The sequence below is a fragment of the Symphodus melops genome (genome assembly GCF_947650265.1).
Source record: "Symphodus melops genome assembly, chromosome: 2".
NCBI lineage: Eukaryota > Metazoa > Chordata > Actinopteri > Labriformes > Labridae > Symphodus > Symphodus melops.
The window spans coordinates 2475848-2493642 of record NC_136692.1 but is presented as its reverse complement, the minus strand read 5'-3'; the positions used below and the strand labels follow the sequence as shown (position 1 = coordinate 2493642).

The 17795-nt window shown below is 45.8% G+C and overlaps 1 protein-coding gene across 1 annotated transcript in view; it reads right to left on the bottom strand.

Moving 5' to 3' along the window:
- The window catches only part of usp43a (ubiquitin specific peptidase 43a), a gene marked incomplete at its 5' end in the record, with an annotated part of 81178 nt that overhangs the window by 38476 nt on the left and 24907 nt on the right, over positions 1-17795 (bottom strand). The window contains 2 exons of the mRNA XM_079337611.1: positions 3652-3746; positions 10913-11016. Coding sequence (XP_079193737.1) covers positions 3652-3746; positions 10913-11016 — 199 coding nt within the window. The remainder of the gene's footprint in view (positions 1-3651; positions 3747-10912; positions 11017-17795) is intronic.

Sequence of the window (17795 nt, the reverse complement as noted above, 5' to 3'; positions counted from 1 at the left end):
CCTTTCAAAATAAAAGGCTTGCAAATACTGATGTTTAACAATTCTCGTTGCTCCTTTCTCGCATGTCGCTCGCCACACTCTCTCTCTCTCCCCGATGTCTGACCTATCCACTCTCCTATCTGTAAATAATATATCAGATCATTTTTAAAAAAAGAGAGTGCAAGAAGTTTCAAGATTGCACAAATACTTTGGCAACTTTTAGTGTTCTTATTCAGAGTATCTGCCATCACGACAAAGCAAAAAAAAAGGGAAAACAATTAAGAGCAATAAATGCAAAGTGCAGAAGTGGACATGCAGGTGTCATCTTTGGACACTGAGACAGACACACAGAGACGAGGTGTCAGTGAAGACGGCGAGGAGGAGATGAGAGAAGAAAAAGGAGAGCACGGAGAAGAAATCAAAAGTGTTCAGGAAATGACAGAGCGAGGTCACGCCTTCTCATTTTGGGATAATCGCTGACACCTCCACATCCTGTTTCCCATCATGCATTATTCAGGTGAGCAATGTGTTAGCAGCGGGGCGGCTGACGGGGCAGGCGATCCCAGCAGCTGTTTTATTTACGCCGTAAGACGCTCCGAGATGAGACTCCGAGATGGGAAATGAAAAAAGGATGAGAGGGGTGTGAGACGATCCCGGAGAGGAACAGGAAATCAAGATGTCTTCCATGGCAGCATGTTTGCAGCCTCGCGGCCCCCTGCTGATTAGATAACCAAAGTCACTACTGAACAGCAAAGACTTCTTCTTCTTTAGTTTTTTTTTTAAAGCACCGAAGAAGAAACGTTTGAAAGTGCATCCATTGCTTCCAGTCGATTTATTTCTTTAATGATGTTTAATCTAAAACATTCAAATCCAATCAAAGACGTCCCCCCCCCCCCTGTCCTCTCCGCCCGTTGTCTCAAACTGACACGGCTCTGGACCGCCGTGGTCGTGGCTGGCGGTTAGACTCTGGAGAGGAGAGAAGTGTGTGTGTGTGTGTGTGTGTGTGTGTATGTGTGTGTGTGTGTGTGTGATGAATAGACTTTATGACGTTGCGGCGGATGGAAACAGCACGTAGCGGTGAGTCTGACGTTTTTAACCCCTTCCTCCCTGTCCCCGCCATGTTGATTTCAAAAGCTGCCTGTGTTAGCGAATTAGCACGTGTGCTAAAACACTCAATCAATGCATCTGATTTGTCCGATGTAAAGATGATATCCACATCAATTACGCATTAAATAAACAGCTTGAGCTGAAACTCTGTGGTTGAGTTACCCTGAATAGGTCTCATTGTTTCTTCATGATTTCTTTAGAGCTCTATTTTTATGAATGGTGTTCTATAAATAAACTCGCCTGTTAACGGTGCGTTCAGGCGCTGAACGGAAAGCCTGTCAAAAGAGACTTTTGAGAATTGGCTGATGAGCACATGTGCACTGACAGGTAACATTTTTAAAACAGCACGGCGCTCTCAGTCGAGCGCAGATCTCTGACAGATTGTTCTGGAGACACACAGCTCCCTCCCGTTTCACAAAAAGATTGATGCTACTTTTTTTTATCAAGACAACAGATAGAAGTGATTGAACCTGAGCTAAAAAGCCTCTGCATGTTTCTAATAAGCTCCAGCAGCAGAAAGCTGCTCAAACTAGGATCAATGTTGGAGATGCTTTTGAAACATGGAGAGAGGTTAGAACGCAGAAAGCTTTACAGACCCATGCAGAGCTGGCTAAACACTGAAGCTACAGTGTCCACCACATGCAGAGCTGGCTAAACACTGAAGCTACAGTGTCCACCACATGCAGAGCTGGCTAAACACTGAAGCTACAGTGTCCACCACATGCAGAGCTGGCTAAACACTGAAGCTACAGTGTCCACCAACATACAGAGCTGGCTAAACACTGAAGCTACAGTGTCCACCACATGCAGAGCTGGCTAAACACTGAAGCTACAGTGTCCACCACATGCAGAGCTGGCTAAACACTGAAGCTACAGTGTCCACCAACATACAGAGCTGGCTAAACACTGAAGCTGCAGTGTCCACCACATGCAGAGCTGGCTAAACACTGAAGCTACAGTGTCCACCACATGCTGACCTGTTTGAACTCTAGAGAGGAGGGGGCGGAGCCAGCTCTCTGTGATGATTAGAGTTTAGACCGTAGTACCCATTTTAAACACTAGAGGGCAGAGTTACATACTGCTCCTTTAAATGATTCCATTGATTATTGGATGACATTATTGGAATCCAATCCCGTAATTGTAATTTTGTATTTAAATTTTGACAATTTTGTAATTCACTTTTTATCAACACTTCATTTTTCTTTGTGTAATTTTAGTTCTCATTTGCTGCTCTGTGTGTCCTTGAATTGCCCCCTGGGGGCAAATAAAACATTTTTTTTAATTGAATTATAATATTCAAATGTTAAATTTTGTGGGATAAAAAACAGAATGAATAACTGATTAATAAAAAATGCAGCAACACAGGAGGTGCAGGCTGCATGCAGTCACTTAGTCCACCCTCTCTGGAAGCTTGTCTGCCCTTTTGTACGTCGCAGCCTTAAGTTCCCACCCACAGCTTCCCGTGAGGAAAACTCACTTCATTCATTTCACTGATAAGGAACGAGGACGACGTTTGAATAGTTGCTGAAGAACAAATTATTTTATGAAGTGGAGAAAAGCCCAGTCAGAGATAGTAAGGCCTAATATCTGCTGCAGCCACACGTCAGTGCCCCGCTGTGAGCCAGAGCCTGCTGAGTGTGTGTGTGTGTGTTAGTGTGTGTGTGTGTGTTAGTGTGTGTGTGTGTGTGGGTCCAGCAGTGAATCTGAATGCATTTTGCTCCTTGTTGAGTTCGGTGGACTGCAGGGACAGACCACACGCTGTGAGGGAGTTTTTTCGGGGGGGGGGGGGGGGGGGGGGGGGGTATGCAGAGCAGGTGACGTCTGCACGTTTGAAGATAGGAGGAATTGCTGCACACTGACTTTACGCAAATCACGTCAGAGGACGTGAACTCGATATTTGTTGTGCGACTGACGGCATGGACAGGGATATGGAGTGAAATATCGAGAGAGAGAGAGAGAGAGAGAGAGAGATCAGGTAAACAGCCCCGTTTCCACCGGAGGAACTTTCCCCTAGAACTTTCTGCGCTTCCAGGCACCAGTGTAGTTCGGGGGTAGAAGATCCAACCCTAAAAACCATTTTCACGTCGCTTGTCAGACACCACTCGTATTTTAGGTAGCCTAATTATCGAGAATAACTTGTGGTAAAAAGTTGAAAATGGCGCAGCATGGCGTTGGTCTGTCTCGAGCCTGTGTCGGGAGAGTAATATTTACAGTCTCAAACAGAGACCTTGCTGACGTGCAGCTTCTCGTGCCGTTACAGTGGAAGAAGAGTTGAGTCAGGGCCTTTTTATAACCGTCATTTATCTCAGCAACACGCCCGTGGTCATCGGCGTCCACGTGTGGAGCATGTCAAAGAGAACGGTGAAGGTAAAAGTGTCCACGTTGCAATCAATACTAAATTAGCATTTAGCTACGAACGTAAGAACGTTAGTCCAGACCCTGGAGCTGACACAAGACCTGGACCACCACAGACCCTCAGGAGACCTTGGGAGGAAGTGACCCAGACCAGCAGACCGAACGAGGCGTCCTCAGTAAACGCCATCATGGCTCTGCGCGTCATACGTTACCTCGTCTGTCGTAACGGGATGGGCAGGGAGATGCAGGAAAACGGGTCGAAGGTGTTGCTCTGCTTAAGGCAATGTGGGCACGTCAGAGAGGACCTGGACAAAGAGAGAGAGAGAGAGAGAGAGAGAGAGAGAGAGAGAGAGAGAGCAGTGTTTTAATGTATGACCTCAGATACATATTTACTATGTAGCATTGTTAATAATTAAACCTGTCATTGTTTGACACCTGATTTTACGACTTCAAGTGTTTGAACGCTGCTCATAAAGCTGTTCTGAGTTTCCACTGGGACTGAGACTACGTGTGTAACACGAGTTCGCTCCTCTGGGGCCCTCAGGACAGAATATCCGTCCTGAATCTGTTGTTGTAAAATGGGCAGTAAGCGAGATGAAGTGGGGCTGAAAACACACAGTTACACAGGTGGGGTGTTGCAGAGTAGGAGACTGAATAACAGAGAGGAGAACGTAGAGGATGAGAGAGAAGTGAGGCTGGCTGATGATGCAAAAAGTGGCGAAGAAGACAAAGACGACAGAGCGGGTCTCAGAGGTTCAGCGGGACCACAGATCCCCGAACAGAAGGCTGGCAGCAGCACAGTCGAGATGAGATAAAAGCCGAGGACAGCCGAGGCCCCCGTCAAGGTCTTTGAGAGTCTCCAGGATTGAAGAAAAAAAAAAAGAGGATTAAAGTTGTTTGCTGGCTGCAGCAGAAGCAGCAAAACAGGTGAACGATTTAGGTTTCATTCTTGCTGTAAGTCTAATTAAAAGAACAATTTCCCCTCACGTCCCGTCACGTGTCATCACGTCACGTGTCATCACGTCACGTGTCATCACGTCACGTGTCATCACGTCACATCGTGTCGTGTGTTTAGACTTTGGCTCGAGTGGGAATAAAGAGATGAAGAAATACAAAGGCACAAAGAGACAGCACATGAATAAATAAAGTAAATGAATGGATGAGAAGTTTGATGCTATAACAATAACGTTTGTTGACGTTTATCAGGCTGACTCGCAAACACTCGAAAATTTTGGCCGTTTTCGACATGTTGAATCTGCGGTCGGTGAGAGGACTCGCTCTGATTGGCTGTTTGGAGGCTTCATTCATCTCCAGTGCTCGACACAGGATCAGGAAGAAAAGCCGTCTTTTCTTTTCCCACTAAAAGGCCAGCGCCATTTTTTTTTTTTTTATTCATCAGACATTATTCTCCATTAGAAAGCGACCTATAATCTGAGAATGTTTTTGTGAGGCAGCGAGAGCTCGTTAAACAGAATTCAGACGCTGCGTTGCACTTTGCACTTTGCACGCTGACTTTAAAGGAAACATGTTTTCTCTTGTAAGGTAACTTAAAAAAGTCTTCATCCGTCACTTGTTAGGTGGTAATACGCTTCAAACTAAAAAAAAAACACGTTACACATAAGCTGCGTCAGTTAAAGGGCTTAAAAACAGAGAAAGAGGTTTTTTTTTCGTGTACAAATTTTTTTTTTTATAAACTATTTTTGTCAACGTTTGATGTCCTTTGTAAACGATTCTCAGAGAGAATTATTGCAATGTTGCTGCATCATGCTGTTTTTACTGACTGAGTTTCTGCACATTTTGAGAGCGTGTGTGTGTGTGTGTGTGTGTGTGTGTGTATTGCAGACACTCGGCTGATCTCTCACTGTCTCGCTATCGTTCCTGCCAGTTGACTCGTATCCGAGTTTGTGGAGCTGCTAACACGTCGGATGTACAAATATGTTGGAAATAATAACAACAACAGTTTTCAGGCTGCACACTCTCCGGCTGTCAGCGGCAGCCAGTCACACGCTCGCTAATGATGCCAGTTTGTACTGAGTAAAGCAGACTGACGGCCCATCAGCACACACACACACACACACACACAAGCTTGTGATGAAACTGACAGTGTTTCCAGTCTGGTGGACTGTGTGAGTGTGTGTGTGTGTGTGTGTGTGTTTGAGAGGAAGCAGCGAGTAATGGTCTGATACGTCAAACTGAAAGACCGCCATCCTTCAGAGCAGACCAGGTACCTGAAGCCGCACGCCAACAAACGCGCAGCTGGCCGACGAAACAGCAGCGTCTCTAAAGAAAAGAAACGCTCTCCAACATTGACGTCTCTGAAACGCGTGCAGCTTCACCATGCGGGTTATGAAGGTGAATGTCATGATCGGGATGTTTGCACGTGGCAGCTTCTGTACAGAGCTGCTCTGACGTACTCTGACCTGCGGCTCGATTCCCACTCTCTCCTCATCCTGTTTCAAGCTCGATCAGCGGATCAAACATTAAGTTTGGTGTCTGCCTCTCTGCAGAGTCGTTCCTTTACCTGAGGTCACAAATACACCATGTTTGAGTTTGATATCGTACAAACGTACGTCTTCCACACTCTTGTCTTGTCTTACTCTGTGTTACATCCTGTGTTTTGTACATGCATGGTCTTTGGTGGGAGCGGTCTGTTTGGACAGGAAGTGGAGAAGGGGACGATAAAGTCCATTCGGTTTTAACGTCTTCTACAGGAGCATGTAGCATCGCTTCACGCTCAGCTATCATGAATGAGCAGGATGTCACTTCCACACAGCTGAGCTTTAAACATGTGTGACAGAAAAGCAAGGATACAGAGGATGACGTGTATCAGTACATGTAGACCTCGTGGTTAGCGTGGAGGCTAACGACCTGTAATTGACTCGTGGCGGCAGAGATTTGCTGATGTGTGGAAGAGAAGGTCTATTCACTGTTGTGTCTCTGAAAATAAAAAGGCAAAAAGACCCACAAATAAAACCTTAAACATATATTTCCTTATCTTCCCAAATCCCCCCCCCGCCCTCCCGCCCTCCCCCGGGCCACTCGTAAATGATAAATGATCGAGTGTTGAGTGCAGAATAAATATTTATAGTCTTGGTGAGACTGTTACGTGCAAAGCATCAGTGCACATTCATGAGTCAGCTGCCTCGGGCCTGTTCTGCTTCACATTTTAAAAAGTACACGTAATAAGCGTTTTCATCAGTTATCAAAATCTAGACCTGTTGCAATGATTCTGCCCCCCTCCCCCCCAAACCCCCCCCCCCCTCCCCGTAAAGACTCGTCTGAGTCATTGAGAGTGTCATGAAGCACATGAATGAGGTCTGATTTATCCTTCTCACAGCTCACGTTTTCTATCTAATTTCACCGATTATTTTGAACCTAAAGACAATTTCAGTCGAAATCTTAAAAAGTGGATCAAAATGACCAACCCTGCCTTTAAGTTCATTATTATTCATTATTATTAAATTAAATCCAGTTAAGTATAAATGAATGTCATCTTTGTTTGAGGTGTTCCTCTGTGTGTTCCCCTGAATGACTCTTTCAACTTCAAGACTTTTTGACTTTTCAAGAATAAGAAAAAAAAAACCCAAACCGATCAAAGCGTTTCTTCCGTTTGGTGATGACCTGCACTAACTAGCAAGCACCCACTTCAAAGTGTGGTCCTGCAGAGTGTGTGTGTGTGTGTGTGTGTGTGTGTGAGGCTGGACTCCAGGCGAGCTCTGTGGGAGGTAAGAGTTCTGAAAATCGAAGTAAGAAAGGTCAAAGTGGGGTCACGTGTGGTGCAGGCTTTCACACCAGACGAGGCCAACGAGAGCACATCCACACCGCTGCAGGACGGGGGGGGGGGGGGACAGGGGAGGGGGGGGGGGGGGGACAGGGGAGGGGGGGGGTCCCTGTGGACATCTCGGAAGATGTGAGAAATGTGTTAAGTAGAAAATATACGTGAGTGGATAAAGAGAACATTTCAAACTGAATGGGGATCAATGTGCTTGGTTGAATTAATGGCTCTTGAAGGTTTTGCTGTGTTGAACCGTTAATGTTCTGAATTTTAAATGATCAACTTTCTTTTGAAATTTTTCCGCTGAGCCTCATCGGTCTGATACTGACACCAGTAATGGTCCAGCATGCCAGTCCTGCTTCCATCACCACAACCAATCAGACCATCAAAAACAAGTTCACAGTAAATGATTATTTCACAATAACGAGCAGCAGCAGAAATAAAAATAAAATAATAAAAATAAAAATAAATAAAAAAAGAAAATAATAATAAATAAAAAACAAAATAAAAATAAAATTAAATAAATAAAATACAAAATAAAAAACAAAACTAAAAAAAATGAAAATTAAAAACAAAATGAAAATTAAAAACAAAATAAAAACAGTTTTTGATAGCGAGCTATGAAGATGTTTCCTGATGAGATGAGTGTTGGAGAGAAGAAAACAGGGACGGGTTAGTACAGCTCTTATTTCTGCAGCTCTGCGAGCCTGGAAATCACATCAAGTGGAGCATCTATGTGACAACATTTATCCTACAAATTGTATAATATCCCCAATGTTTTCACATCAAATCTGCATCGCAATAAAAGCTCCCGCGAGAGGAGAGCGCAGCCGTCCTCCACTATCTTGTTTGTTCTGATGGAGACAGAGGCCGGGATCCTCCGCACATCTCCCAGCCTATTAAAAATAGATGCTGCACAACTGAGGATGACAAACAGAGAGGAGGGTGGGAGGGTGGGAAGGGGGGGGGGGGTCCTTTGACAAAGACTCATTTAAAGGCTTCAGCACGATGGAGTGACTCGAGCAGTGGCGTCCCACTCTGGCAGCCCAAACCACCAGACAGCTCGGGCTCTAATCGCAAACATTTATTCAGATCAGACAACTGCACCGAACGCCTCTTGAGGAGCATCTCTGCGAGATGAAGAAAAAAAAAAAAAGAGGATCCAGGGAGGAAGAGGAGGGAAGAACGACAGATCAGCTGAGTGACACCGACAGACAGAGAGAGAGAGAGAGAGAAAGAAAAAGAAGAATGCGACAGAGCGAGATGGAGGGGGAGTGATGGCTGTTTTGTTAGCCTGCATTAAGAGGCAAAGTGACTCCGGTCCTCCAGTGATTACAGGAAGCAAAGAGGAGGAGAACGCAGAGAAGAAGAGGGAAGATTACCAAAGAAAAAGTCTCCCGAGTCAGCTCAGACTAAATCCAGCTCAGACTGACTCAAATGAGAATAGGGATTTATAAAAAGAGTATTTACTCTGCAGCCGAGATAACAACACTTCCCTGACCATCAGGGGGTCTCCGTTTATTTACGCCTTTATTGAGAGGCAGGACAGTGTGGGGGGGGGGGACAACATGCAGGGAAGAAACCACAGGGCAGCCCGCTCTGCAGTTCTTCATGGAGTAATCTGTCAGATATCTGCTGAGTGAAATGATGACGCTCTCTTCCTTCTGTGATCATGAAGGAAACCTGCTGTGTTGAAGCTTCTCTGACAACAACGCAGCAGCCTGTATGTCCTCCTTCTGCTCCGGGATGCTCTGGTGCAGATCGATAGACCGAGCTGGCTAAACACTGAAGCTTCAGTGTGCACCACATGGCGACCTGTGTGAGCATCACCTCTCGAGAGGATGGGGGAGATCTCTGTGATGATTAGAATTTGGACTGCAGTACCCATTTTAAACACTAGGTGCCAGAGGTACAGTATAGTATATTACATGAAACGTGATGGAAACGTGTTCATTTCTGAGTTTCTAAAACCTGCTCTTTTGAATGTAGCGTGGATTTGATTTCTGCAGCCAGCCTCAAATGGACACGAGAGAGAGAGAGAGAGAGAGAGAGAGAGAGAGAGAGAGAGAGAGAGAGAGAGAGAGAGAGAGAGAGAGAGAGAGAGAGAGAGAGAGAGAGAGAGAGAGAGAGAGAGAGAGAGAGAGAGAGAGAAGGGGAGCGAGAGAGGACTGAAAGAAGTCGACAAAACGTTCCCGTCGCTCCGTCTCCTTTCATCGCCTCTTGAACCGGAGATGTGTTATCGCCCTGTCCTGAGTTCTCATCCTCACGCTTCTGAGTTCTCATCCTCACGCTTCTGTTTTTTTTTTTAACGCTGCAGGAAAACAACAAGGAGCTTACGACTATTTAAAAACCCTGGAGGGAAGGAAACGGCTTCGGGTGTCGAAGGAATAAAACCGTTCTCACACTTCCATGAAAATGCTGCTCCGCTCGAGAACCATCCGCGACCTCGGGTTGAGTCCAGAGCGCTCTTAAACGGATATATGATGAAGCTAAAGAAAATATGTGACCCTCTGATGTGTTTGTGTGAAGACACGGAGTAATGAGAAAAGAGAGGGAGGTTGCAGTGAGCACTTTGTCAGGCAGAGGGCGTGAGTGAGTCGACGCTCCGCGATGGATGCAAAGCCTTGAACTTTCCACGCCATCGAAAAAAGAGACGCTGAGGAGATCCGGTGCAGCTTACCCAGAAGCCCCAGGGGCAGATACTCCTCTCGCCCCAAAAAAAGTCAGCGTACACAGCTCAGTAATCATTCCCTCCGTGTGCCTGTTCGTTTAGCTCGTAGCCTAGCAACATAGCGCCAGGTCGATGTCGGCGAGGAGCTAGCTGAAGCGAGCGTGGTCGGACACAGCTCATTTGCATTTAAAGCAACAGACACAGAAACAGTCTCTCTCTAACAAAGCTGAGAAACGAAGAACAAGAAAAGACGGTGAAATGTTTGCACCTTCTTACCTCACGTGTAGAAGAATCTACAAAGCCACGTGATGTCACATGGTTACTGAAGGTCTTTTAAAAACAGAGGACTTGAGTTTGAGACTCGACTTTGAATAAAGCTGAGCTGAAGATCTGCTGAATCTTTCACAGGTCTGTCTGACCTACTTTCCCCACCTACTGATTCTTTTCCTGCAGGAGAGAAAAAACACATTCTCACCTGTGCTACCTTTCTCTCTCTCTTTCACCCGATGCATTGTGCTCACTTTATTCAAACACCACCTCAGGACATGAGACGTCGCGCCCGCGAGTATCCAGCCTGCACACTGCATTATTGATACGGGACTCAAGATAGTTTCCAAAATTAGGTTTGCGTCCCACTTCTTCCAGAGAGCTTTGAGTTTCAGACTTTTGACAGGATTGTTCATAAAGCGAACGCGGGATGTAAAGCTGTACTGCACTGTCATGTGGTTGGAGTGTACGACTCCTTTACTCCTGGTCAGATATACACGGTGGAGGTCTCTGCCCTCGAGCGATAGACTGAGGGTAGAATGGATGGCGAGATCGATCTTGATTTACAAGTTAATCTACATTCCAACCCTCAGCGACGGTCATACGGAGCGATCGAGACAAAATGTGGCTGGGCTCATCGTGGTCGCCTTGGGACGTTGCCGGGGAGACGTTCAGCCTGCTGCCACGGCGACCTGGCCGCAGATAAATGGAAGAGAAAAAAAAAAGGACAGATGGATAAAATAGGTTTTTCCTCTCACCTGTACTGAGCCTGAAAGTGCTCCTGAACAAAACTGTGTCGACTTCGAGGCTGCTGTGTGCTGGCTGGACTGGGACTGGAAGTCTCCTCCAGTGAACCGGGCCCCTGCAGACACAGAGGGGGGGGGGGCATGAAGTATGAACTTTAAAAACACACTTTGTAGACAAACAAACGCACATCTTCATCGTCATTTATTTCAAAAAGGCTTCAACTTGTTTCCACAAAGCTGACAGAAAAGCGTGTTATCGCTGCAGGAAGGAAGAACGTCTGAAACATCATGGATCTGTGTGTTTACTGAAGTTCAACTTTTGATTGCACAGAATGAGATCAAGCATTTTTTTTATTTTTTTTATATATAACCAGATCCATGAAGCACTCCATGAACAGCTTAGCTTGTGAACGGTAGCTGCAGCAAGACATGAACTAAAGCCGTCTTCACATTATGCACTCCTGAAAATACCGAGATCATTTCAGGAGGACGGGACACGGGTAAAGATTTGTTTATTCTCAGGAGTGCTCGGCTGCAGGAACACCCAATGAAAACGTTGTTTAATAATCCGCAGCAATAATAGGTAGCTTTTGTTTGACAGATATTTACAATTGAAAGATAAAGAAATGAAACATGGTCGGTCCCGGATCACACACACACAGATCTGTGTTGTTGTGCGAGATGAGGGCAGGGCTATCACAGCCTCCTAGCAGACCAGCAGAAGGGCGGACGGGTTCTTCGGCTCCCAGGCCGGTGGGCTCTAGCTCGCCATCAGACCGTTTTCTCAACTGGTCACGGGGGGGGGATGGACCTGACCCGCGGCTCTTGCTCTCGCGGTGGATTGGAGGCCGCGGCTGTTCTCCGGTGCGTTTCCCCACACGCTACTGATTGAAACGCCGCGCTGGCAGCTTGTAAAACGCTCTACGTGATTACCGGATGACGCAGTGACGCATATGCGTACCATATATGGTGGTTCTCATCTGGGTTACAGTTGCCTAGCAATCAGGTCCTCAAACGCACAGCTCATCATGTACACACCATTAAATTAATCTCAGGTCACAGGCTGTTCAATTCTGTTGTGCTTCTTTGTAACCAGTGTGTGGACATGTGTGTGTGTGTGTGTGTGTATGTGTGTGTGTGTGTGTGTGTGGCTATGCGCTACCATATATGCATAAACCGCCTGCAGGTTATTTTAGGGGGTGCGAGCTGAGAGGTTTGTGAACCCCTGGCCTAGAAGACACAGTATGTGTAAAATAGGTGACATAAAAAGCGTGATGAGGTGAAGAAATGTCCCGCAGCCTGAAACCCTGAGCGGCTTATCACCTGTAATGGACGGTTAAGAGGGCCTGTGGGAGCGACACACACGGTCAAATGGATTCATGTACATCTGGGGACCATGCAAGTGCAGCTGCTGGAAGCTGAAATTGACTTACATTTCCATTTGGAGCTGGTGTGTGTGTGTGTCGGCTGTCGTTGCACAGAGTTGGGTGACAGAACAAAAATAAAGTCCTCCAAAAGTTTTATGGAGATGCAGAACTTTTGAATCTTGGATAGACTGCACAGCGAGGAACCATCTCTGGCATCTATGACTTTTTTTTTTTTTTTAGCTCCACTTTACAGCCGAATGCAAAACATGAACTTTTCTTTTTCTTTTTTTTTTGCACAGGTAAGCTGCGTTTCACATGCTCACTGTATATATCATCTCTAATTAGTCGGAAGTTTCTCTCTCTCTTTTCTCTGCACTGAGGAAGAATGGAGAACAGTCCCCCGACCCTCAGAGACGGACTGGGTTACACGTATCACCATGGAAACCTGACCTCATTCCCCCAATAAACATGTCGGGGAGAGGGAACTTCTTCATCCGTCACAGCTTGGCCTGAAATGAAGCTCTCAGCGTAGCTAATATGTGGCTGTTTCCGACACACGAACGCACCGCCGGGAGCAGCGAGGCGCCCGAGCCGTTCCCAAAATGACTGAAAGCCAACGAACTCCGAACGCAGCGGTGACCGTAGTCGAGTCGAACGGGCGAAACCGACCCGAGGAAGACAAAATGTTTACCGACGGGCAAATGTATCCGAGTGCAATTTACACGAGGTTTCAATCAACGCAGCACTGCAGCGACAGAACGGCAGTAACATCCGGTGTTTCCACGGCAACATGTCGAATCTGTCATGGCGGCTGCCACGAAAAAGCTAAAACTCTAAGATGAAGATTTTGTCTGGCTTTGATAACTGCTGGAAATGGAAGTACTCAATAATCAATAAATACATGAGCGAGGTTTAATCTATTTAGACGTTTGAAGGTAAACGTCATAAAACTCTCAAATGTTTCAAAACAGATTTTTTTTTTCCTGCCTGTTTTGTAAATTGGACTTTTAGCTTGAACACGTCAGCAGCCGAACGACAAACCTGAAGAACAAACGAGAGTCAGAGACAGAAACATGGAGCAAAGACACGCTGTGTGCTCTCTCACACACACACACACACACACACACACACACACACACACACACACACAGACACAATCACCGAGTGTTTGCTGCATGCTTCTTCAGCAGCCGGGGGAATAATGAACAGCAGCACAGTGTTGTTCCCGCTCTGCACAGAAGGAGCGGCGTGGGGCCGGCCTCTGCAATAACAAGTGAGCACTAACGCACAGAAGCACTAAGCTGCTCCATTGTGTCACACAAAACTCTGAATGCATTCACATCTCGGACGGCAGCGTGTGCACACACCCCTGGTGCTGTCATAGACGTCTACAGTGTGCATTGACTGTATGCTGAAATAGCCGCTCTCGCCTTGTCATCTCAGTGACTGTGGTTTAAACGTGCGGCTGAAGAGGGGAAAGAAAAATGTGCATGGAGACTTTTAAAAAGATCAAACTCCAGGAGGCGTCTGAGGAAATATTCAAGGCCTCATGTCAAAAGGTTTGTTTGGTTGTTTTTGCAGTCAGGGATCAATCCTGTTCATGTCTTCTTGTTTTTATTTTTTTTAAGTCTTGTATTTTTCCGTCCACACAACCAGGTCTCGGTCCCTTTCAGCACACAGATCTGATCTAATAAAGTGTACGAGCCTGCAGGGAGTTGTAGCAGAAGGGTACAACGGGGATTTGGAAACACATTCCTTTGAGAGTAAAAACTCATTTTCTCGTGAAGAGTGTTTTATTGAATTTGGTGCATCTGTCTGTACACGGCGTTCTCGTCACAAACACCGGTGAGCTAAAAGTAAACGTCCGTGGAGCCGCTCGCAGCATGTTGGACACGTGGAGTGTTTCAGGGGTAGAAAAAGGCCGAATTCACACACGCACAGTCGTCCTGTACAACAACCACAACTCGTCTCCATGACGACGTTCAAACGGTTCTTTCTAAACGGCGACAATAACGCCTTTAATAAAGTTTTAAAAAAATATCTGTGTCAGTACGGAATCGGAAATTTTTAGCGTCATCTTCGTCCAATGGGAGGAGGCGGAGGAAAGTCGTCTACAGGTCACACATGCAGCTTTCTCCCGAGTTTTGTGCATGTGTGAAAGCTGCTGGTCGCGTCCTCTGAGAGGACAGACGGAGGTCAAACGGACACATGGCACCAGCAGCAGCAGCAGCAGCAGCAGCCAGACTCTGTCACCATTACATCACAGGAGGAAAAAAAAAAAAAAAAGACTCGTACTGTGGATCAGCGAGAACAATGAACTCTATCTACACACTCACACGAGGACACAGTCGGGACTGTGCACACAAACACACCCAGGCACGGCTACACACGGATACACTCCTCTATGTACTGAGTGAAGAGGTGACGCACTACCAAACAACACACTCACTGAATACTTGTTTACGGTTTGGTTGCAGATGCAGTATATATTAGTGACCTTGTTTATAACAGAGCTGGGTTGAATACTTAATTCAACAGTTTAAAAACGTGCACTGTCATCTACAGATGCTCTCTGGCCGTCAGCCAATCACAGGGAAGAATAATAATAACTTTATTTATATTGCACCTTTAAAAACAACAGTTTACAAAGTGCTTTGTAGATAAACAGGAAGTATAAAAGAAATACAAGAGATACAACAGGCAGGTATGAGGCAGTTAAATACAGTGAGTAGATGCTAGATGTCCTCTATCTTAAAGAGACATGGGCTGCAACTGGACGCTGTTTGTTTGAGGATGTGGTGTGTAACAGTGCACAGGTTAAATCTTTATATTTATTGATTGATATGTGGCTTTAGTGCGTCCTGCATGTTGGGACAGAAGAAGAAGAAGAAGAGTCTGATTCAGCAGCGAGGGATCCAAAAACAGCCGGAGAAGCTATCTGTTCAAGATGCTAGCTTAGCTGTGCACATAGTGCTAACGAGACACAAACCGGACACATGCACTACCATGAGAGATTCCTTGGATGCAGATACTCAATAGATTGATCCAAAAATTGATTTTTTTTTTTAAAGGATTGTATGACAGACTTTAAGGTTTGAACTGCTTCATTGGAAAGGTTTAACTCTGCAGCCTCCTTTAAATCCGTCATGGGGGTGACGTCTCACCTGAAAGGGGTCCATGCATAACGACACCAGGTATCAGAATCAGGATCATAAAAAATGCCATGACTGCTGCAGGTGAGCCATTATCTTTATTCTAACCTGAGATCTTTTATTAACTGCTCCACCATTTTTCATCCTGGGAGTCCTCGCCTCAATTCAGCTCGATCAGTTGAACACGTCTCCAGCGCAGCTAGCGTAAGTCTCTTTGGCCCTGAGCCTCTGGCAGGAAACGCAACTCCCCTCGAGACATCTCCACACTCCAATCCCGACAAAAAAACTCCAAATCAAAGCGGCGGCGATTCCCTGCGGCGCTCATTCCTGTGAGACGCCACGGAGCTTCTCCTCCACAACGAGCCGTGGAGAATGGAGAGTGGGCGTTTGGCTCGCTGTGTGTGGTTGTATGTTTTAAAGGCTCCGTGTGTGTGTGTGAATGCGCTGAAGGTTGTAGTTTAAAGCTAGGAATCATTGTTATGATGGGAAGGAGTGGGTGTTTGGTGTTTGTAGCCGGAAAATAGCGGAAAAATAAACCAGGACAGGCGGGATGGCCTGGAGGGAGAGAGAAGGAACAGTCTGTCATGGAGTGCTTAAATGGTGCAAAGTGGTCTTAACATCCAGGCTAATCCATGAGATGGTACGTCAAGGTCACGTGGTTTTAACAGGTGGAAACTTAAACCGTTCCCCACTGGATAAAAACTTTTCAGATATTCGGCTCCAGTTTGGCGTCTGGTGTTTTAGAGATATTTTACTGGTAAAATGGGGATCGTATCGCTAAAACATTGGTTCCCATCAGAGAGCTCTGTTAAAATTAGATTTTATAAAAACTCAAGTAATGATAACATACTTACTCCGTGTAGTATTAAGTCAAAGGTCTGAAGATAAAACAGTGTAAAAAAAAATCAAGCCGAGTCAGCCACATGTTGAATCAATGTTTGAATTAAATCAAATCGGCTTTTTGAACAGCAGCTTTGACTGTGAGGTGACATGAACTGACGTGAGACCTTTTTTTTTTTTTTTTTACTCACACAATGTCTTAATGACGCTATCAAGTAGCCTTAAACGCTGCTAGATACAGAACAGCTTCTTTTTAAGGGGTCTAAAAATAAACGATGTCCAGCTGAGGAGCGACGCTGACTCAGTTATCAGCTCCAAACACATTTTTAATCAACAGGCCGGCTGGAGCAGCTTAACACGTTCACCTTGACTCCCCCCGGAGCTGCTCTGAGTCATCCTGCACACACATCATATACCGACTCATACACATGAACAATGTTATTCCTCTCCCCTCCTCACACACAACCACAGGCATTCAGGTCTTAATGTGTACTCAGGCGGGCTCCTCATAGAGTAACATGGCCTTCAAAGGAGACGCACATTTACTGTGTTAAAAACCAGAACGAGAGGAAATGAATTTGAAGAAGCTCGCCATGGATCCTCTCCAAAACGTTTTCTTCACCACAAGAGAGGCCAAGCTGTGTGATCGCAAACGTGCCGAATCCAGCCAGAGCTCGCTGACGCGTTATCTCGAGCAGCCATACCCCCGTTTGAAACGACGGTCCCGAGACATTTTCATGACAACACCTTGAAGTGCCAAGCTGAGCCGAAGGCAGCAGTGACTGAGCGCACGCTCTTACTCTACCTTTATCCAGCAGACGGGGGGTTTTGGATCGTCTGCTGGCCGACTTCACTTTCAAGTTAGTGTGTTGGAAAAAAAACCACCAAAGAGAAAACTGTGAGGTTCAAAACGATTGTTGTGCAACAGTTGGATTGGACGGAGGATTCTGATTGGACACTCATTCCATGAGTGTTGATATCGAAGAGGCAACCTCTGTGTGGAAGTGCAAAATCCTGCAGTTCATCAAGTGTCCACTAGAGGTTGGCTGCAGAAGCACCAGAAGTCACACACACAGCCTTTATAAAAGACGTTTATTCAGCAGGATTTACATGTTTACAGCCAGGTACAAAAATAAATAAATAAATAAATAAATTGGTCTCGATTGGCACGTACTGCACAGGGGGTGAAAACCCACCTCAGCTGATCCTCGTGGTTTATGGTTTCATCGTCCCATTGTGCTCACAGCTTTAAACACATTGTATTAATATCGCGGTCTCGATTCCACATTGATCCAAAAACGTCAACACTCACTGATATGTTCAACCAAAAGCTGCCACAAGAGAGAGACAGCAGCCATGCAGTTCTGATGCTTTTATTTTGAAGTTGAAGTTTTTGAAAGCACGGCGTCTTCCTTTAAGAAGCTGAAAAAGTCTTACACAGCCAATCCCTGACGTCTGCTCCTAAACATCCTGCAGGTGGTCCATTCGTATTCACTTATCGGCTAATACTGACATTTCTCCAAGTTCTTTAGCTGT